This window comes from Lissotriton vulgaris, chromosome 8, assembly GCF_964263255.1.
Source record: "Lissotriton vulgaris chromosome 8, aLisVul1.2, whole genome shotgun sequence".
Lineage (NCBI taxonomy): Eukaryota > Metazoa > Chordata > Amphibia > Caudata > Salamandridae > Lissotriton > Lissotriton vulgaris.
Genome location: NC_141696.1, coordinates 227,847,612 through 227,870,450, shown reverse-complemented (window position 1 = coordinate 227,870,450; position 22,839 = coordinate 227,847,612). Strand labels below are relative to the sequence as shown.

General features: G+C 44.5%; 1 protein-coding gene across 1 annotated transcript in view; it reads left to right on the top strand.

Annotated features, from left to right (window-relative positions):
- SOD1 (superoxide dismutase 1) overlaps positions 1-21,233 on the top strand; it is a 64,535-nt gene extending 43,302 nt beyond the window's left edge. The window contains exon 5 of the mRNA XM_086934004.1: positions 20,874-21,233. Within this exon, the coding sequence (XP_086790130.1) occupies positions 20,874-20,984 (111 nt within the window). The 3' untranslated portion in view covers positions 20,985-21,233. The remainder of the gene's footprint in view (positions 1-20,873) is intronic.
- Positions 21,234-22,839: the final 1,606 nt, after the last annotated feature.

Here is a 22,839-nt window from a genome sequence, read left to right as displayed (position 1 = left end):
TTTGGATTGCATTGGCTATTACTAAATATGAATGATTCTTATGCCTTTTATAAGGGTATGATTTGTTATAACCACATCAGGGTATAAATCGGGAATATTTAATTAGGGTCCTAGATACGATCACAATAGAAGTACACAACAATACAATGGAGAAACAAAACTAAAACCTAAGCGACTGCCAGTCAGGTGATGTACGCTACAGTTTCTAGATTCATAAAGACAGGCTTGGTTACATACTGGAGTCCATCTCTCCCACCTTCCGGAGCGGACCCTCTTCTCTCTCCGTTATAGAACAGGAATGTAATGTGGGGTATCCAGTTGGATTAGTAACCTTTCATTGACATGGGCGTAGAGTTTATCTAACATTCAATGACGGTCTCTCGGGGACGACTACTCCATCTCATGTAGGCCCACTATAAATATTTCCTGTTCCAGCACTGTCCATGATGCACGGATCACTACCTCCAACACTCTCTCTATCCATTTCCCTCACTCAGTAGCTTTCATTCAATGGATCAGTGTCCTGTGTCCATGAGGCGGAGTAGATCGCCGTTCAGGTCAACCCTGTTGCTGCCTCTCCCGTGGCTGAGGCATCCTTCATTACAACACCTTAACTTTTCATAAACAAGGACTCCAACAAATGACCACACCTCTTACTGTCCTAGGCATTAATCTCTTTTTAGATTATTTCATAGATAGTATTAAAAAGAAATTGAGCGGCAATTCTGCTTTCATATCCACTGAACGTTGTGATTTACATCTAGTGTCTGCTTGATATAATGTGATGTGTTTTGACTGGACATAGTGCACTTAAGCTCATGAGAAAGCTGAACACCGACCATTGTCCCTTGTTGACTGGTAGGAGACATCCTCAGGCTGAATTGAGCACAGTAGTACCAGGAGGTATGGTCACTAATTCCAGTTTCCTCTCTGTATGTAATTGTGTGGTCAGTTTAGTTCAGTGCCTCATTTTCCGTGAATGACCAATCTGAGAGCACCAGTATGTGATTAAATTCAGGATGTGCGATATACAAGGTCCCTGCTCTGTGGTTTAATAGGGAATATTGTTTCCCATTTAACAATGTCATTTTTTGTTGCAGAACACAACCCAATATCTTGCAAGGTTAACTTATGCCAACATTGCTGCGGCACAGACTTATTCTTGAATATTTCTAAATTAATGTTTAAAAAATGTATATTTTCAATAAATGTCATTCAGTACAGTGCTAACGTCTAATGTATAACATTTAAGAAAAGTTAAAGAAATAAGTAATCTGAATATTACAGACAATTTCGTATTTTAATTTAGTTTGTTGCATAAATTACGTTCTAAATCTTTAGATGGCTCTGCCCACAGAATGCTTTGCTCGTATTTACTTGCCACGATTGTCAGAGGCCATAGTTTCTTTACCTCATGCTGGCTCACGTGTACTTCTATGCCCACTATATACAAATTCTTTTGGGTGACCTTAACACCAGTCTGGCCATTGTCTTTCAATAAATAGTCACTTTAATATTGAGCTTGTACAAAGGCTATTACACCCCGCTTTTACCTGATTAATTAGCTCCTAGTTCTTTTATGGCGTACATAGCCCTAAGAGAAGTGGACAAACATGCTGCTGGCATACACCAACAAATAATTGGGAACATTGGTCATGAGTGTCTTTCAGTGGATGTGTAATTTGAGTTCTTAAGTGACCTGATTAATTTGCGCTTGGAATGCTAGCAAGAACCATTTTGGTGACTTGTGTTGCAAAAAGACACCGGGTGTGGCTGTTTTGAATGTGTTACTTTGGTGCTCTTTATCAAGGTTGTGGTTTTTTTTTTTTTTTTTTTTTTAGCTTAACCCCTTCGATGCTGATGACGAGCTCAGCTCGTCATCACCCACGGGTGTCGTGTGCTGATGACGAGCTGAGCTCGTCATGGTGCCACTAAAATGGCAATTTCCAGCACAGGGGGGGGAAAACGCCTAGCAGCCAAGTGGTTAAACTGGTGTCATAACTTCAAGTAGGCTTGTTTGGGTGAAGACACTTACTCAATCTGTCCTTAATTTGAGGATTATGTATTTGGGCTTGTAAGGGATCGGTTTTTAGGACTTATCAATTTATGTAAAAAATCCTAAACCATTGACACTTCTCTAGATTGTGCTAATCTGCCACTTCTGCCAAAAATGCACCAAAATAATTTTTTCATCTGTCTCAGCCTTTTTCAAGGCCCCTTAATCTACCTTTGAACCTCACCGCCTGACTGTTGGATTGGGGTGGGGGAAGGGGGTGTGAAGACTGGTTATTACTTGTTTAATCCCCAACATCCTTTTATATGAAATAAGATGCGTTTCTTTATATTGTATAGCAGCACACCTTCTATGGAAAAACCTCCTTCAAAACTGCGACAATTAATTATTGCGCTTATGAAAATTGCTTCCAATCATTTGGAATGAACATCCGCCATAATGGCAGCATAACACTGGGTCTTTAGCAAAGCAGCAAAAAGAGCCAATTCAGTCCAAACTGCCATTAACCCATGACACAACCGGATTCTGCGCAATCTGATATTGATTTGCTCCATCAACTCAATCTCTTCTTTACTTTTCTGCAAACCCTGCAGTCCTTAATATTTCTAGTGACCTCTGCTTTGAGACTTGACCACCACCACCGTTCTTTGAGGCTCGCTTTGCTGTCATTAGACCAATATGGCTCTTCTGAGACGCCCATCAATTATGCTCCTTCTCCATGGAGGAACAAATCTCCCCCTAGGTATGACCAGATGTTCATTATAAACAGTAAACTCACCCAAAATCTCCCAGCACACCCTAATGCTCGCGGGTGCACAACTCTGTTCATTGCTCCCTTCCAGAGCAACTCCACCACTGCCTTCATAGCTCTCCCTCTCCATAGCAGCAACCAACTCTACTTCAGAGACTGTGTCATATAGACCTACCTTCTCATGAGACGCTGGCTACTACTTTCTTAGTTTGAGTTTTCTACATTTTCACTTCAATACAGCAAGCATGAAAGATTGTCTAACAAGCAATTTCACGAATCTGGGATGTACTCCTATCCTGTGTAACATTATGTAGCCTAGTCACAAACCTTCCGAAACCTGGCTGAGCTTTGTCTGTACCACCTGGACTTAAGAGTCTAAGCAAGGTCTTATGATCTGTCCTTAAAATTATTTTCGTTCCCCCCCCCATACACATTTTGAAGTACACAGAACACCACGCTGACCTAATTACCTATCTCTAGGATTGAGTAGTTCTTTTTTGGCTTTGTTAGAGCTTGAGAGGCAAAAACAGCAGTTGTTGCAGGGATTCTGCACATATACAGAACTGTGCACAGGAAAGGGTACCTTGGTGCATAGGGACTGAGCCTTCCTACCACCTTAGTACCCACAAACCCAGGACCGACTGGCTATAGTGTCTCATTTGCTTTCCTACTCACTCAGAGAAAAATGATTAGGCACCCAGAACACAACATGCCCAGATCTCTCCGGAATTGCGGTAACAAGACACATTTTCGCTCACTCTTGTCCTCATCCACAATAAGATCTGACGGAGACACGAAACAGTTTAAAATGTTTATTCAAACTAACATGCCCTAAACGTGCCACAACCATAAAATGCATAATACAAGTCCGCATAGCAGTCAGACACTATAGTCCTTGCTCCAGTGTATTTTTATAATAACCTCCTCCTTCCCCTTACTTAGAAGAAGTATTGTTATAAAAAACATTCTGGGCTTTGTCAGCAGACCCCATACATTAGCCTATAGATGGTAGCTTTACATCTGGGTGCTCTTCTCCCTGGCAAGATCCCTCTCCAAGTGTCACCAATTTGTGGATCCCACTAAAAACCCAAGTACGCTGTCCAAACAGCTGCATCTGTATGTTTTGTCTAAGGGCTAAGCACTGGCCAGAACAAAATAACATGGGGCATTGTTCGGCCTTGCACATAATGTTCAGTCAAAATCCCAGGAACATGCAGAGAGCAAACACAGTGAGTTCTCACGTGAAAGCAGTCTTTGAAAACATTGCAAAATATAAAGACTTTTAGTAATGTGTGCAAAGCAGCAGGCAAGCTGAAACCTGCTCATGCTAAGTTAGTGAAAAACGTCAATGTCCCTATGGGCCAAGTGACCGTCATTTCCTTGCCACCATGCATTTGAAACCGGACTGCCTCCGATCCCCCATTTCATCAGCATCTGCTGTAATAACAGATTGTCAGGAGCCCAGCCTGGGCTATCGCTTGTTCAGTTTCCACAGAGGCCCTTTGAGGTCCTTCCCACAAACACTGCTCCCTTTCTTTAAGAGAATCTTTGTCTTCCATTTTATTGGCAACATTCTACACAAATTTCACAGAGTATTAAGTCAACCCCATAAAAAAACCAGTTATTTCTTATCAGAAGGCAAAACAGGATTGACTGGGAGCAGTAGAGATGGAATGCCCCAAGTATTCTACCTCTTCCTCAAAGAATCTGCAAATCTTTGTTTAGGTTCATGCCCTGCTCGACTTGCTAAAACCTCTCCCATTGTGGTCATCAGTAGTATTGCCAAACACCAAAATGTTATCTTGTAGGGAGGTGGCGTGGTGGGGGACAACACATTTTGGATGTTTTTCAAAATTGTCTGCATGCATCAAAAACTTTAGCAACTGACACTACCCCCAAAAGGAAGCCACGTACATTAGAAGATGCCATTGGGGTGTTACAAATGGTATGCCTTTTGAGTCTGGTGAAGCTGGATCTGGTAGTAAGCACTTCTAATGTCTAACTTCCAAAAATACCTACCGCCCCTCAATAACCGATGTTGACAGTCAAAATAATCCGTTATTCTGGTTCAAAGATCTGAGGTCTATTTAAAGTCTGAGGGTTCCATCAGCTAGTTTTATCGCAACTGGAGAAAGCCATTCTGAGGCTTCGACTAGTTCTGTACATCAGTCCATCAGGATTTATAAAGCGCTGCCTATCACCTGATAGGGTATCCGGGCGCTTGTAAGCCCAAGAGGCTTATTTGAAAAGCCAGGTTATGAGGTCCATTTGGATTTCTCGAAGCGAGGTGATGGTCCAGAAGTTGTGGGAGAAGGTGCATCCTCCACTTCTGCTTCGGTAGATGTGGGTAGTATGGGCAAGTGAAAGGGAGGCGGAGCGTAGTCTTTTTGATGGCGGAAGTTCAGGTGGTGGTAAATGTAGGTGGGGTCCTTGGTTGTGTAGAGCCTTGTGTGTATTGGTCAGCAGCTTGAATTGCATCGCTTCCTTATGAGCAGCCTATGGAGTTGTATGAGGTGGGGTGTGATGTAGGTTCGTTGGGGGAAGGCTGAAGAGGAGTCCAACTTCGGCATTCTGTATGGTCTGAAGTCTCTGGAAGGTGTGCAGCGATTTCTATTTAGAGGGCATTGCCGTATTCCAGTCAGCTGGTAATGAGGGCTTGTCGGTGTCTCTTGTGTAGGGGTAGCCACTTGAAGATCACAATATAGCATTCGCAGAGTGAGGAAGCAGGCAGAGGAGACTGCGTTGATCTGTGCTTTCATGGTGAGCTTGTCAATGATTATTCCAAGGTTTCTGGCGTGGTTGGAGGGAGTAGGTTCGGGTCCTAGGTCTGATTGCCAACAGGCATGCTGTTCCCAAAGATCCGTACTTTAGTCTGGTCTGTTTAACAGCAGGCATTTGTTCTTCATTCAGTCAGCAACGTTTGTCATGCATCTCTGGAAGTTTGTTCTGATGGTGGTGGGGTCGTTGTCTAAATGAGGGGATGAATTGGTCGTCATCTGCGTAGGAAATTATATTAAAACCATGGGATCAGACTATGTTGACCACCAGGGTCCTATATGCATTGAAGACCGTGGGACTGAGGGTTGAGCTCTGGAGGACACCGCAGGTGATCTACTTGGGCTCTGAGGTGAAAGCTGGAACCTCTGCATTCTTCCAGTGAAGGAGATGATCCATCTGAGTGCGCCCCCCCTTGGATGCCGATGTTGTAGTCTTTTGATCAGTGTGGTGGGATACGGTGTCTAAGGCTGCCAAGAGGTCAAGGAGGATTAAAGCTGCTGTTTCTCCTTTGTCAAGGAGGGTTTGGATGTTGTCTGCTGTTATCAGGGCGGTTTGGTGCTGTGATGACTGTAGAGGCCAGATTGGGAGATGTTAAGTAGCTGGTTCTGCTCCAAGTGTGTCATGAGTTGATTGTTCTTTTCTAGTACCTTAGCTAGGAATGGGAGCAGGGAGATTGGCTGTTAGTTTTTGAGTTTGCTGGGCCAGCAGAGGGTTTTTTGAGTGGTGGTCTGACTTCGGCTTGATTCCATGCGTTGGGAAATGTGGTGGTAGTGATGGGTTTTGAGTAGGGTGGGGGAGTTCCTGGCTTATCTTTGGTTTCTAATGTTGAAGATATGGTGTAAGCATGGGTCTGTAGTTCCCAGGTGATCAGTGTGTGGTTTGTGTCAGTTACGGTGTTGGTGTCTGAAGTCTACAGGTGTGGATTAGGGTTCGCAGTTTCTGTATATGGTTGCGAGCTTGTTGTGGAAGAAGTGGGCAAGATTGACTCACAGCTTCTGTGAGGATGTAATTTCACTGGCAGCCGGGTTGGACAATTCCTCAACTATGTTGAAAAGTTCCTTAGTGGTGTTTGTGCTGGTTTCGATGCGTGCAGTAAGGCAACATCTACTGGAGCACATCCTGACCTCTTAAACAGCAAGAAAATTCTTCGAGCCTTATGTTTGACAGGGTTTGGCCCCTTTTTCATGACTGTCTATAACGATTGAATGTGCTAAAGTTTTATATTGGAACACTGTTTGGAAGTTTGAAAGAACACCACCAATATCCTTGTCCTACATAACCATCATCTGGTCTTGCGCTCTTAGATTAATGGCTATACTAAAGCTCTACTGATTATACCCAAGCTAATATTGGGAGCCTAGGCTTGTCTACTTATAACTTTCCCTTACCCATTCTATCTCGGAACTTAAGGTCAGCCGACTATTTCAGTACTGTTTCTCTGATAACCTTTCGGACTTACTTCCTTAAGGTGCAACTTGACCATTGGGCATGTCTCCTCAAACATGTATAGTGAACCTGTCTGCCATGAGGGCTTATTCTAACCACAAATTTGGCTTAGGAAAGTACCCCTTTGTTGCCATGTTACCTCACACTTTTTTTTTGCCTGACATCTCATGCAACCTGACTTTGTGACCTGGGACCCTGCCAATCAGGTTCCCAGGGCCTGTGTACTCTCCTAAACCTGTACCATTGTAGCCACAATCTGCACATCTCTGGCCACACGTAAGCCCCTTGTAAAAGGTACCAAGGGCACTGTGACAAGGGAAGGTCTCTAAAGGCGGCAGCACCTGTTGTGCCACCCTTGGAGGCCTGCACCTTGGCACCCACACACTTCTCTGCACCAAAATACACAGCCTGCAATGGCAAAGTGAAGACTCCACATGGAACACATCGTAGTGTGCCATGCCTACAACCCACTGACTGAGGCCTAGGTAAGTCACCCTTCTAGCAGGGTGCACTAGGCCTCGGGTGAGGGTACAGTAGCATGAGCACTGTACCCCTACCATGTCTAAGTCTATTCTTGGGCATTGTAAGTGTAGTAAAGCCATAAAGAGTATTGTCTGGGAGTTAGTCATTACGAACCCCACAGCTCCATGATGGCTTTACTAAAACCTGGGAAGTTTGATAGAAAACGTCTCCTCACATTTAACCCACACTGATACCAGTGTGGGATTTAATGTAAAATGCCCTCATAGGGCATCTTAGTGATGCCCCCTGAAAAAGACAAGCCCTGTTGTGGTTTCTGAATGGCTGCCCGCCATTTGCCACCACCAGACTGGTTTCTGGATCTCTGGGTCGAGACTCCGCTCTGAGTCCAGAGACCAAGCCCATTCTAGTCAGAAATATCATGCCTTCTGCCCCAGGATGTGCTGGGTCCATGAAAGGGACGCTTCAAAGGCCTGCCGCCTTTGGAAGCTGTCACTGCCGCCAGCAACTGGATCACACCTCTTCTACCCCCACTTTGCGTGGAAAAATCAGCTGGATAACCAAGCTAGGAAGAGGTGTGCCCATCTTTGCCAACCCCACCCCTCAGGTGGGGGGAGGCGAGGTGAAGCACATATCTTGCTCTCCTCCATCTTGACTATAAGGGGACTCAGCCAATTGGGGATAGGCTCATGCTCCCTCCCAGTGGAGTGTGGCATAGGGGGTGTACCCACCGCAAGGAAGGAACCCATTTATCCCAACCTGCACACCCCTTTAAAAACCCTAAATTTTAGTATTTTGGGGCAACCCTGAACCTTGCCGCCTCAGATTAGGGGAAGAAAGAAGGAATGAAGAGCCGTGCTGACCCAGGAAAAAGAGAACTATTACTGCTTTGGCCCCAGCACTACCGGCCTGTCTGCCCCTAACAAGTCTACAGTTAAGAAACCGGCGTGTCTAGCAGCAGCCCCCTTGCCCAAAAACCCCTTCCCTCCATTTGGGGGAACCGTAGGGCATTGCAGCGCAGGTTCGACTAGGAGCACCCTCCTGATCAAGCGGGAACAATGATCTCGAACTATGATTCCCCCGGCCTCAATTTTTGTTCTGTGACAGCCAGCCATTTCTAAAATCATTTGCAGCTCAAATCGTTGCATTTACCTCAATCATTCGTCTGACTCATCTACAACTTCTGCAGTTATAATTGCTTCTTTGGGGTTTGCATTGCTTGCAGCGTGAAGAATATTCTTCTAACTACTACACTTCGGTATAAGTTGGTCCATGATTAACTCTTCTAACCTGAGACAGGACAATGAAGTTTGCCAATTCACATTACCTTGACGCAATTGTCATGTTTTGTGCAGCTGTATAGAATTTGTCTTGTCGTGGCAATAGTGACTGTCTTTTCAGATGTTTACAAAAGGCCAAACTGAGACTATAGTATTCCCTGCTTGAGTTGTGCACTTAAAAATATGCTTCCCTTCCTTGGTTCGGGTAGAGGAGACGCCTAAAGGTTTGGAGCAACATGGATTGCTTAAGCGAATAAAATGCTTGTGGCAGAAGAACGATTGAGTATTTGATTACATCCAAAGATAAAACACGGAGACCGGCTCCTGCATTGACCCCTTAAAGAGTGAGGATCGGCAGAAAACAAAAGAGCAGAGTCCAGGCTAGCAGCTGAACTTTACACAGAACCTGATCCGGCCCGTGATCCCCAGTCCTTGATCCCCAGCGCTCCTACGTGGATTTACATGTTGATGGGCGTTCATGAACTAAGATTGATGGCCGCAGGCTGTTACCCACACTTTGGAAATTAATAAACATCCTCTACTTAGGGTTCTCCAAGAAGATCATTCATCCTTTGCCTATAATAAGAAAGCCCTGATGAAAGCCCGTGAAGAATATATGCGCGGCTGGAAACGCGTCAGCATTTATTCATGATTGTGTCATTTAGCCATTATTGTGTTCATGATCTGAAGGATTTATACTAGAGCTTTTTTCATAATCGATTTAGATATCCTCCTAGTTCACAAGAATTAACTTTATTTGTGAATATGTTTTTTTTTATAAATAGGCAAACATGTTTTTTACATGCTGCTGGTAGGGATGAATTATACTTAGCAGCAAGTCCTGTTGAAATTGTAAAACGGAGCAATTGGTGTTTATTGTTATGTGATTGTCGTAAAATTGATTTTGGTAAAAATTATTTGTACATATGTGTAGTAATGTTTTGTATTGTATGAATTATATGTGGTTCTGAGAATGGATGAGAGTCCACTTAAAAAAAATAAAATTTAAGAAAATAAAAGGTTGAATAGAAAACCTAACTGCCAAAGGAATATAGTGTGGTTTCTGAAATTTAAGAAGTGGGAACCCAGGTCTTCCTTTTTTTTTTTTTGTAACTTCCCTTCCTTGTCAAGCACATTTAGTAATGGCACCTTCTTGTGAATTGAAGGGAAATTGACACCAATTTCCTCAAGGTAATTATCGCGAATATCAAATTCTACTCCCTTTTAATAAGAGTAGGTCCAGCTTGCACAAGGAAACTTGGTGGTGTTACAGTGCTTTGTGGAAGGCTCATGGTCTACTATGCTCATGGTCCACTTTAAATGAGTGCTGAAAATATGTCCAAACAGAAGACCTATATAGGATGGCAAGTCCATGGCTGAACTTGTGCAGGCAAAAAAATAAGATTTTGTATTGTGAAATAGAGGTGCCACCGAAACAAAATTCACAAGAGTTTGCAATGCAACATGCCTTCATTTGTCAGAGTTGGAGCTGTTGGCTTGTAAATGACAGTCTGTTTTGGTTTGTAGTGAATGTATGAACAGAATCAGTTGCAGCACTGCCTAGAGGACTTAAAATGTGAGCAATTTCCAACGGACCCTCCGGCGCCTCTTGGGGCGCGACATCGCTAGTTGCTCGAGGACATCTTCACCCGTTTGCTACCTAGAGGCTCCCGGACTAGTGCTGAGACCGCGGTTGCTGCCTCACCTCGGACCCCATCTGAACCCTGTTTCACGATGGTATAGCACCGGCACTGATCCCCCGCTGCTGAATGCTTCGATCCGACCTGGAGCCCGTATTGCCTCGCCTTGGACCTCATCAGCATTTGGTCCCTACAGACCTCTGAGATCGGTAACGATCCCCGCCCGGTGGCCTGGCTTCCATCTGCCTTCATGACCCGGATGTTCACGGGTCCCCTCCGCCTCAGGCTCTATGAATCAATCGCCAGGTATTTCTTTTGTTTTTGTTTTTATTAACGATGGGCTGATGTCTCGCACTCGCAAAATGGCGGGCCCCAAACAGGATGAGTCACCTCTGTCAGTCCCTCATAACTACTCCAATTTCAAAAACTAGTCATTTTTTAAAAGCGCTTTTGACTCGGTTTTCATTGCTGCCCGACTAGTGTGCTGTGATGTTTTTGGTTATACATCACAGCCCCTCCTATCCTAAAAGGTGCAGAGCAATGCCTGACTTCAAAATGGTGGCAGTTTAAGTCACTTTTGGGTCGCCTTTCATGCCCTCATAATTACCGCAATCACAAAATGAGTCGTTTTTGACTCGATTCTTCATTGCTGCCCTGGCGAGTGTGCTGTTTAACTGGGTATACTTCACAGCTCTTCTTATTTGAACTGATGCCGAGCAATGCCTGACTTCAAAATGGCTGCAGTTTAAGACATTTCCCTTTTGGTCGTCTTACAATGCCTGACTCTAAAAAGACGATGCTACCAATTCTTATTAGCTATACCGTTGATGTTAAGTGACTACCCGGAATTACTGATTGAGAGTGACGTTCTGGACTCATTGCTACTTCACTTTAAAACCTGGCTTCCTATACTATCCTCACTGAATACGTGCCTGACTTCAATCTGGTGGTGCTATAAATCTATATAGATTACATCCTGACAATCGCGGCTCACTTGGCCCAATGAAGACACCTTTACCACTTGTGCAGCGGAAGCACTGATGCTTACCCCTCAAGCACCTCCCTCCGAATGACTTAAGCCTTTAAACTTATTTGCTCTCCTACCCGGCTTCCTACCAGCGCACCTACCCCAAACTAACAGGATGGGACTGGATCTGACTGCCTCTGGGTCAAACACCTTCACCCTGATCTACCCCTCAAATCTCTCAAAAACTGCCACAAAAGCATTCAAACACCGCACCCTGAGAAGCCATCCCGAAGCTCTGATCCCGACCCACGTTTCTGTTCGGACAAAGGCACCATCACCAATGACCTCATCTTCTACTCCAAAAAAATTCCAGCCTGGCGCAATACCCTCTCTCTACTCCTCAATGTTCGCTTCTCCAGGAACATTCCCTATGGCATTAAGCTCTCAATAGGGCCCTCGGTATCACTACAAGCTGACCTAACTATCACCCTCTACAAAAGTGCCATTGTACTGATCCAAGCCTCTACAAAAAAACCTCGATAAATTTTCAGATCTTTATGCCACTCTCCGAAAACATGTGCATGATTCTGGAACGCCGACCAACACCCAACCCGACGGTAATCCGTCCCCAATACCAAATATAGAGCACACTTATCCCCTCACTACTCCTATCAACCCCCCTATCGCCAGGGACCAGAGACGCTTGATTTCCCCCCTCCACCCTCTTCGTTCGGAACACACTGGTCCACCACAGCACACCTCAACATCTTCAATCCTGCTACAACCCCCCTGATCGAAATAAACCCTGGACCCTCGATCCCCTCCCCCCTTGCCTCACTTTCCGACTTTAAGTCCTTAGCGACCCTTGCTGATACAGGTCAAACCAACCCTGCCAACACTCTATCCACCCCCATCTGACTCCCAACACTGTCCACCCTTGTCCTCCTAAACCCCCCTCCCTAGCGATGTCCCTTTCAGCTGGTCAAACCAGCCCCGCTAATACTCACCCCCCCCCCTTCCATGACTCCTTGCACATCCAACCCCACCACCCAATCCACCATAACTGTCCACCCCCCCTCCTCCATAACGTCCCCCCCAACAGATCAAGCCAGCACCGCTAACACTCTCACCCCCTCTTCCATGAATCCTAACAAAGCCCACCCTACCACACAATCCACCATATCTCCCAACACAATCCACCCCAACCCTCCTACCCCCATCCACTTTTATCCGCTCTCTGCACTCCAGAGCCGCCAAAATAATTCAGAGCTGCCACTCCTCTATCCTCGAGCTAACTATCTCCTCCACCTCGCCGAACTATCCTTCGCAAACCTCATGCCTCAGCGTTCTCCTCCACCCATCCCAGAACTTCACAAACGTCTGCTACCAACTACCTTAAGTCATCTTCGCCCTCGCAAGCACACTAGCTATCTAACTGAGGAGGAAATCCTTGACCTCACCCGCTCCTACAACTTCTGCCCTGTCACCACCGACACCCTAGACCTCACTGAAAAGGAAATACAAGATATTCTCAAAGACCTTAATCCAGGCCCTCTCCCTCCCTGCCCACCAGATGTAAGTGCCGCACACCCCATCTGCACGGTCACTATCGATCCACACAGACTGGCCTCCCGTTGCAATAGAAGGGCGATCAGAAGCAATCTTGCACCCGTACCCCTGTCTGCTCCCGCTACTACAACCTCCCTCCCTGGTCTGACAGGGCTCCTAATCAACTGCCGATCGGCAGTAAAGCATGCCGCCGATGTCGCTGCTCTCATTCTGAGCAATAACACTGACCTAGCCATCCTAACTGAATCATGGCTTAATGATGCATCATCCCCATGCCTCGACCTTAGTCTTCCTCCCCCCCCCCCCCCCCCCACTTTTAACATTGCCAGACTAGACAGACCACTTGGAAAAAAAAAGGTGGCTGAATCGCATGCATCGATCGCTCTAACCTCCTTGTCTCAGAGCTTTCAACGGATACCACGGACTCCTGCGAATATCTAGCCCTCTCTGTCTGGAGCAACACCACCCACCTATGCAACCTGCACACTTTTTACCACCCCCAGGCAATAACAATCAATTCACTGATTACCTTATGGAAATTATCACGGCTAAGCACTCCCCCAACAACAAAGACATCTTCCTTGGTGACTTCAACCTGCACTGGAACGACCTTAAGGATCCTCATGTCAACGCCATTAAAGATCTCATGACAGATCTAGCCCTGACCCAAGCTTGCCCATTTCCTACCCACTCGAAAGGGGCTACTCTCGACTGGATCATCTCTAACGAGAAAACCGTCAAACTTGTATCCACCGACCCCTGCGATTTGTCTGACCACCATGCTATCCCCTTTCTCCTACCCTGCACCCTCAAAACATGGGCTCCAACTAGTGCTACTAAAACGTTGGGTCAGAGACACCAAATACCTAGACCTAATTGAACTGGAGACCCGTTACAATTCCGGACTCTTCCCCCCCCCCCCCCCCCCCCCCCCCCCTCCTCACATCACCTCAGTCAGCGACCTCAATAATTACTACACTGTTTCGTTGTCGAACATTTTAGATGACCTAGCCCCTCTTAAACTAAAAAGGACTCGAGTCAAAGATAGAAACCCTTGGTTCACCGGCTCCCTCAACGACGAGAGAAGAATTCTCAGACAAGCCAAAAGAATTTGGAGACAACACCCATCGGCAGATCACCTAAAACTTCTCCGCCAGGCCAGAAATGCTTACAACAAAAACATCCTCAAATCAAAAGTTTTTAAGAGCGGAACAAGGAAATACCCAGAACAGGCCTCAGAAACTCTGAGATGATCGAACTCCAATCGAACAAACTTTCTAAAACCGCGAAAGAAAACCCCAAATCATCTCCTTCAAAGATTTCTCCTAATTTTTCTCAAACAAAATCCTAACCTTAGGTACCGAACTCAAAGCTGCCTCACTACCCCCCCCCCCCCCCCCCACCCTCCCACCCCCCACCTAACATTGACCTTCCGCCTCCTCCATCACTGTTACCGACACAGACCTCACCCAAGAATCTAGCGCACTGGTCCGAATTCTCACCTTACGATGAAGACTCTTTCGCAAATATCCTTTCCTCCTTAAATCCGAACAACCATTTCAACGACTCACTCCCCTCGATCTGTCTTGCGACTATTACCAAATCCATCATTCCTTGCTGGACTGCTATAATCAAATCCTCTCTCCGGCAAGGATCAATCCCGATCTCACGGAAAGCAGGCCAAGTCCTCCCCATTCTGAAAAAAACCATCGCTGGACCCAGCCTCCCCAGATAACTTTAGACCAATCTCCAACATTCTCCTCTTGGCAAAAGTGATTGAAAAATGTGTTCACACACGGCTAAATCAGCACATCAGCAATTTCCGCCTACTCGATGACTGCCAATCCGGCTTTCGACCAGGACATAGCACTGAAACCACCATGCTCCACATTGTTGATGATGCTCTTCAAGCCCTGGACCAAGACAAAACATGTCTCCTAATCCTCCTTGATCTATCCTCTGCCTTCGACACTGTCAACCACGAGATGCTACTCGAACGCCTCAAACCTAGGATGGGCTTAGATGGCACTGTACTTGACTGGTTTAGTTCCTACTTTCAAAATCGATCTCAGAGATTCCTGGTCAATGGTTAACTCTCCTCCTCCTCCATGGTTACGGTGGGAGTCCCTCAAGGATCAACATTGTCCCCCACCCTTTTTAATCTCTATTTGGAACCTCTTTCCGAAATCCTTCGCACTGCAAATATCTCCTTCCATATGTACGCTGATGATACTCAGATCTACATAAAAATCTCATCACTCGCGGAGATCCTCGCACTGAATGAGACCCTGAAGCTGACTGTCCGATGGCTCGCTTCAAACCAACTCAAACTCAATGCTAATAAAACGAAGTTCCTTCTAATCTCCCTGCCCAAGAGCAACTCTGAGATACAGACTTGGATCAAAGCTATCACAGCCTTAAACTGTTCCCCGACAATCACTGGGTATCACCTTAGATCACAACCTTAACATGACAAACCACATCAACTCCATGGCCAAATCCGCCAGATTCCACCTGAGCTACCTATGGAAACTGAAACCCTTTCTAGCTGCTCCCGACCTAAAACTAGCAGTCCAATCATTAGTTATCTCTAGACTGGAGTATGGTTGCTCCACCCTCTCCGGTTTACCCAAGGTCACTCTGGCACCCTTAAAAGCCTGCCTCCACACAGCTGCCAGACTACTTACTGGCTCTAGAAAATTTGATCACATCACCCGCCCACCTTAAAGCGATAAATTGGCTTTCCCTTGAGGCAAGGATTCACTTAAAGATAGCATGCATCACGCACAAGGCCTTACACTCCAACTCTCCGGCGTATCTAGCACAAAAGCTTGTGATATCCGGAGGAAGCCGAAACTCACGTTCGGCTAATACCCTCCTACTCCGGCCTGCACGTTTTTAAGAAAACAAAAACCTCCAACCGGGCTTTCACCGGGACCGCTCCAAGAATATGGAACTCCTTCCCGCCTGACATCAGAAGTATCCACTTCCTGGCACGCTTCAAAAAAGAGGCTAAATCCTTCCTCATGGGTAAATACCTTGGCTAACCCGCTCCACAGCCACCAAGAGACTTAGTACCCATGTGATTTCCTGTTCTATTGCATGTTCTTTGACTCTGTACATCACACTGTGGTACAGCTTTCTTTTCCTTTTCAGTCCCTTAACGTAAAGCACCCCTGTAACATCCTCCCTAAGGTATGCCCCTCTATTGTGTAAATTGCTCCTATGTACAGTTTTCTTCCCCTCCCTTGCACATTCCCCTTTTGACTCCCCGCCTACCATATGACCCCTGATTCTGTATAACCCTCTGATGTATTGTGGTGTATTTTTTTTTTCCCCACTTTGATCTTTCTTGTATTACTCTATGAACCTGTAAAGCGCTCTGATACCCTCACGGGTCAAGTTCGCGCTCTATAAAAAGTTAAAAAAATAAATAAATAAACAAAACTGGCTGCAACATTTAGAATGAGGAATTAACACTGTGACCAGAGACCGCTGCAGCACTGCCTAAAGAGGACTTGGAATGAGTGATTATCAAAGGGACCAGAGTACCAGCACTGTCTTTAGGACTAAGAATGAGGAAGTCCCATGGGACCACAGACGCAGGTAACTGCACTGTAGAAGATAAACTAGCATTTGCAATGCTATAGGTCTTGCATTTATGCAAGTTTAAGCTATAGGCATTGTAAATGACAATGCCTTTTTTATTTGTTTTGGTTGTTAAAACAAAAAAAGGCATTGTCATTTACAATGCCAATTGCTCAAACTTGCGTAAATGTGAGATCTATTGCATTGCAAATGCTTGTTTTCACTTGCTAAGATTGCCCCAGAAGCCCTGCCCCCTCATGGGAGGGAGGGTGCCAATCAAGGAGGCGGGCGCGGACTGGCTGAGGGAATGGGCAGCGAAGAAGCCGAAGCATGTTGATAGCAGCAGCTGCTCCTGGATTAGCGCTGTGTCCCTTAGCATGCAAATACATTAAAACAAGATGACATTTTCCACATCAGTGTCTTTAAACAAAATAGTGCTCACCCGCTTATAATGCAGACCGTGTAACAAGCCAAGTAAAAGATAGTCGTTATGGGCGGTAACAAATGCAGACAAGGCGGTACTAACCAGCCTATTTACAAATCAGAAGCCAGCATTTAAGAAGTACAATGACACAAGCCAATGACAAGTGTGGGCGGGCTTCCACTGCATACTCCTATCACAGCATGCCTCGCGGAGCGAGCAGCACATGCGCGCTGCCACTAGACTCAACCTAAAAGTGAAGAATTGACACTGGGAACAGAGACACAGCTGCAGCACTGCCTATAGGACTTAAAATGTGGGAATTGCTAACTGGACCAGAGGAGCAGCTAGCAGCACTGGCTAGTGGACTAAGAGTGAGGAATTACCACTGGGTCCAGAGCAGCAGCTAGCCTCACTGCCTAGAGGAACTAGAAAAAGGAATTACCCCTGTGAACGGAAGCAACTGCAACACTGCTTCGAGAGGCTAATTACCACTTGGAACAGAGACCCAGCTGCCCCTTTTTTGACCAGATAAATATTTACAGACCTGTTTACAGAAACTGAGCTCTGAGCGAATGGAACATAATTAATGCTAAACACTAAAGATACGATGAAAGGGAGCTAACCAGTGAAGTCACATTTCTAACTTAGTAACTTCTCAACTCCATCTTCAGTGAGCCAGACTCTGTAGATCATAAGTGAAGGGGAGAACACACAGGAACAGTGGGTGAGAGGAGAAAGTATTTACAGCGGTCAGCTGCTCGCATTCGCAACATTTCCAGAACACGAGAAAATAGTGCCCGAAACTAACTGAAATAAACCGAAGTGACATGAGCCCTGTAACAGAACCAGCTGCTATTGAAGGGAACCACGGGACAAATGGGCATGATTTACCATTCAAAAGCAAGGAATTTAGCAAGGCAACCAATGACCAGTGATGGGCCAGCTTGAACCCAATTTACTGAGTACACCATGCCTTGCAGAGCAGGGCACATCTGAGTTGGTATTGTAAACACACTTGAGCTTTCACACATGCTAGTGGCTCAAGGTGTTCAAGTAGGTGGGGTGTGCGGCCTGTCACTTGTATGCAGTGGTATGCTCTTGTCCCTCAGCAGTGCATCATGAAAACGCAACCGAATTCTGTAGCAGTCAGCCTGTGTTTAAAGTGCAGTTCCGGGTATGATTTAAAGAACACTCCCCATTCGGGTCCTTTTTTCAAGGTGGATTGGCCTCCCTTCGTCAACAAATGTAATAATGTGCGGGATTCAAATCTTCTGTACTTCAGTTTATTGGGTACCGGATCCTTGGAGTTTTAGCTTGGAGAAAAGCTCAGTTACAACTGCCCCAGGAGAACACAACAGGGAGAACAAATAGAAACTTTCCAAGCTGAGCGTATTTTAACTTGGCCAAAGCCGCAACAGACTCATGAGTTTTTTTCTTTTCTTTATCCATCATGATCCGCAAAGCATGCTTTTGTCGTGTAACTTGAGACTAGCCCTTTTGTGTAAGACTTCATCTCTCCCATTGCGTTTTAACAATCTTCTTGACTGTTACCTCGATTTGAAGGTATAAACAAATGTATGTTGAAGAATGTAACATTCATGGTAGCGTTCTAGGTGGTTATTACCTTACACCAGAGAGTAAATAAAGCTATCAGACAGATAAGTGCAGAATTAGTCTGAGAACATACACAATCTTGTATTGGTCTGTCTTGAGGATAACCTGCAGGAGCTCTCTTTGTGCTATATGTTCGAATTGCTTTAATGTACAATATGGAATGGACAATGGGGGTTGGCACATGGACCTCATTTTTGTAGCCTTTGAATCACAACACCAAGGTAACCCTACTAGAAAGGTTGAGATTATACAAAAGTAAGTGACGTGTGTGCTGCGCGAGGGCGGGGTCAGTCGTAGAGCAAGGCAGGATGTGGCAGCCGCCTAGGATGCCAACAGCAGGGGGCAGCAGAGTATGTCTGCAAGAACCAATGGTTGATCAACATTAATTTAAGGCTCACAGTTAGTTAACCCATGAGACAGAACTTGGCATTGGGCTTCAGAGAACATTACACAGCAGTATCATATTTTATGTTAGTAGCAGTTAATAGAACATAAATCCCATCCATTTTAGTACATAACAGCAACAGAGTTGATAGTGTTAGCACATAAAGCAAGATATTTGAGAATAAAGAGTGCTCAGGTGGAAAGTACATACTGTGGAACAACTGAGATGTCAGAGTGTCCATGGAGTATGATCCTTTGTACTCTCTACCACCCCTATATATTACCCTTAGAGTGCTTCCAGTCACATCCCTCCTGTTAGGATAGAAGACAACTCTAACGATTAGTATCCTATGTGATTATTAGATTGTATCCATGTGTATCCCCTCCCTGTCTTTATAACTATAGCCTTAACGACTAATCGACTGTGAAACTGCTGGAATATAGCCATGTGTTCCCCTCCCCCGTGTGAAGTGATAACCCTACTCACTAGAGCAAAAAGAAATGTGTTCCTGAAATGTGCAACGTAACTGACTCTATGTAAAATGCCTTGTAAAGGGGCAGCTGACATTCCAGGAGCCTAGTCCCGACAGCTCGACGACTTCGGAGGGTTGGAAGTGGTCCCCCGCTACACGGCGGAGGAGGGCTCTGGACATCGAATGCTGTCCTTGTAAAGCGCGCTGATAACCTAATCGGTTCAAGATCCTGAAATGTGCAACGTAACTGATTCTATGTAAACTGCTGTGATAACATGTAACTGTTGCTATGTAAAGCGCTCTGATAACCTAACCGGTTCAAGTTCGCGCTATAGAAAACTCTAAAAATAAATAAATAAATAAAACAAAGAAAGGCCTTTTTTTGCTCTCCTCTGGCTCACAAGAACCCTTAACTAAAGAACAACGTCATTAGCCTTTGTCATTCGGTCTACATTGGATACATATAAATATGGCTATTATCTATCTGCCATGCCTACATTTACCAAACATTGTATTCATGCTAGATTCAAAGCAGTCGTAGTGCACACATTAAGTGTCTCTTGCCCACAATAATAGCATGTGTACAAACCCTCTCGCTACTTTGACTGTAACATGTGGACAATAACAGATTAATAGCATTATTTGTTTATCATAGTGGTTTTGAACTTTCGAGTCACAAGCACCAATTCAACAGCCTTGTTTTGAAGTAAAAGAGTAAGCAAACACGTGCGAAGCTGGTATTTCGACACGGTGCGACCTCCTGTGAGGTAGGAGGCTTTCTGAAATTGTGTGAATTCACATCCGCCATTCTTAGTCTTTAAAAGCACACCTGTAGATCGATGCATAAATGTGAACTTCGAGTAGGCATAATTTAAGAAAAAGTTAAAAGGTTACATGCTGGATTTGGACATACCTTGTGAATGTAGAACAGCCAAGTATCAAAAGTTGCTTGTGTAGCAAAAAAAATTAGTTGAATGCCATATTATCTGTTAAGGCTCAATCCCACATCAGCTCCGTTCTAGTAATAGTGATGAGAGTTCCATATTTTATACTGGTCCTAGTTGCAACAGAATGGCGATCAATGCTAGGGGTAGGGCAAATGAAAACACAAAGTATCGGCCCCTTGAATAATAGGTGAACATTACTTTATAAAGCATTCGGTTTCTTTGTGTTTTTGGCAGCTTGGAGCAGATGGAACACATTGCTGTTTTGTTTTTGCCTAGCAAAGAACACCAAAAGAGTAGTACATGTGCAGTAGTACTTGATTGACATTGAAAACCATTTGATTTCTCATCATTCTCTAAACCAGCATTGCTGGCGTCATTTAGTTTTTTTTGTTTAACAAATAGTCTTGTTTTATTTTCTTGTGTGGCAAATAAGCTTTTGCTATGTGTATATTCCGGTGAAGCTCTCCGTTTTATACAGTAAATCAGTAATTCATGTATGTTTTTATGCTTTCTTGCAGGTTCATGAGAAAGAAGATGACTTGGGCAAAGGGGGAAATGATGAAAGCCTGAAAACTGGAAATGCTGGTGCTCGTTTTGCTTGTGGTGTAATTGGGATTACTCAATGCTGAATCCCATTTCTTTCGGCACCATACAGTACTTGTTACAGCATATAAACGGTGGTAGCTCCAGCCAATACACTATAGTTCTAAACTGAACGTTTGTCATACCTTCTTAAACCTAGCATGGCAAAGCCATACTTATCAGTGGCACTTAATTTCTATGATTTAAGTGTTTAAATTGTATTGTATTACTACTAAAATAAAAAATCTGGATATTGTTATGAGTGTACAGGTGTTCAAATATATTCAGTTACACTACTTCTGTTGCCTCTTTTTGTAATTTTGTTATTAACCTTTGGGAGACCTGCTGGGTGGATTAAATATGTCATGTAGACCACTATCTTTTTTGTGTACATATGCTGAAGTTATCCTGCATTTTGAGAACATGCCAGAAAACCTTAATGTAGGTATATTAGCAATGTGGGCATGGGTGTATTGTTTTAGATAGTTAATGTAACATTTATTTGAATACAAGTATAAGAAAGCACATTTTATATTTAGGCTACAAAGGTTTGCCAAGTTCAGGGCTTTCCGAATTTAAATCTTTCGGGCACTCTTGTGCGACTTGGTCAGTGACCTTCCAAATGACATCCAGTTTATGTGAGCGTTTCGTAAAAGTTTGTTCAATTTAAAGATATACTAAGCTACTACATATGTTTAAAATGGTATAATTTCTGTAGTACTAATGAGTGATAGCATTTCTAACATATGCTATCGGAGTGGCTGTGCGAGTGGGTGTCTCGATCGCTGTATGGGTGGGTGTGTGTGAGACTATGGATCTGGGAGTGGCTTTGTTGCTGTCTCTGTGTGTGCGAGTTGCTCTATGGGTCTGTGAATGGGTGTGACTGGCTTTCTGGGTGAAAGTATTTTCTAAGTTTTTGATTGTTAAACATATATACTAAGCTACTACAAAATTTTTATTAGTATACCGGGTGTACTACTCAGTGATAGTACTTCACACATATATTATGTGAGTGGCTGTGTGACTGGGTGAGTGGCTGTATTAATGAATGAATGGGTGTGTATGTGGCTGGATAGGTGGGTGTGTGGGTTTCTGAATGGCTGCACGAGATAGTGATTGTGTGTATAAGTGGCTGTATGGGTGAGTGAGGGGCTGTTTGAGTGGGTGTTTGGTTAAGTGAATTGATGTAAGAGGCTGTATTGTGAGCGGGTGTGTGAATGCGAGTGCTTATATGGATGTGTGAATGGGTATGTAAGTAGTTGTATGGAGGTGTGAGTGCTTGTATGAGTGGTTTTGTTGAGGGGCTGAATGGGTGAGTGGATTTGTGACTGGCTGTATACATGTGTGTAGCTGTGTGGGTGAGTGACTGGTTGTATGCGTGAGTCAGTGATGTCACTGACCATGTCATGAGTGAATTTTTTTATGAGGTCATAAGCGTGGCGCAAGTTATAGTTGAGTTACTTTAACTGCAGAATTGCAATGGTTTTGTACGTGTGAAATGGGAGTCTAATTACAACATCCATGTAACCTTTATTTTTCCGCTGTAAAAAACGTGTATGTATATATTCTCAGAATGGGAAAAAAGGTTAAAACTTAGTTATAGCTAGAAAAAACGTTACCCCAGTATTGGAACTTTCATAGATTCCCATGCTTTGTATCATTCCCCGTCGTCGGAATGGGAGTCTCGGTAACAAAAATACCATAGCTGTAGGTACAAAAGACAATGGAAAAAGGCCTAGGCCTCATTACCTTTTGTAGCATATCACTCTCTTTGTGTAAAAGAGACCAAACTTTTGGCCTCAGCCAATCAGAAGTGCCTCACCACTTAGAACCTTCCTGAAGGAACCTCAGAGCCTCAGATTTTCTACCGCACGTTGTGCTAGGGAGTCTCCATTGAGCTCT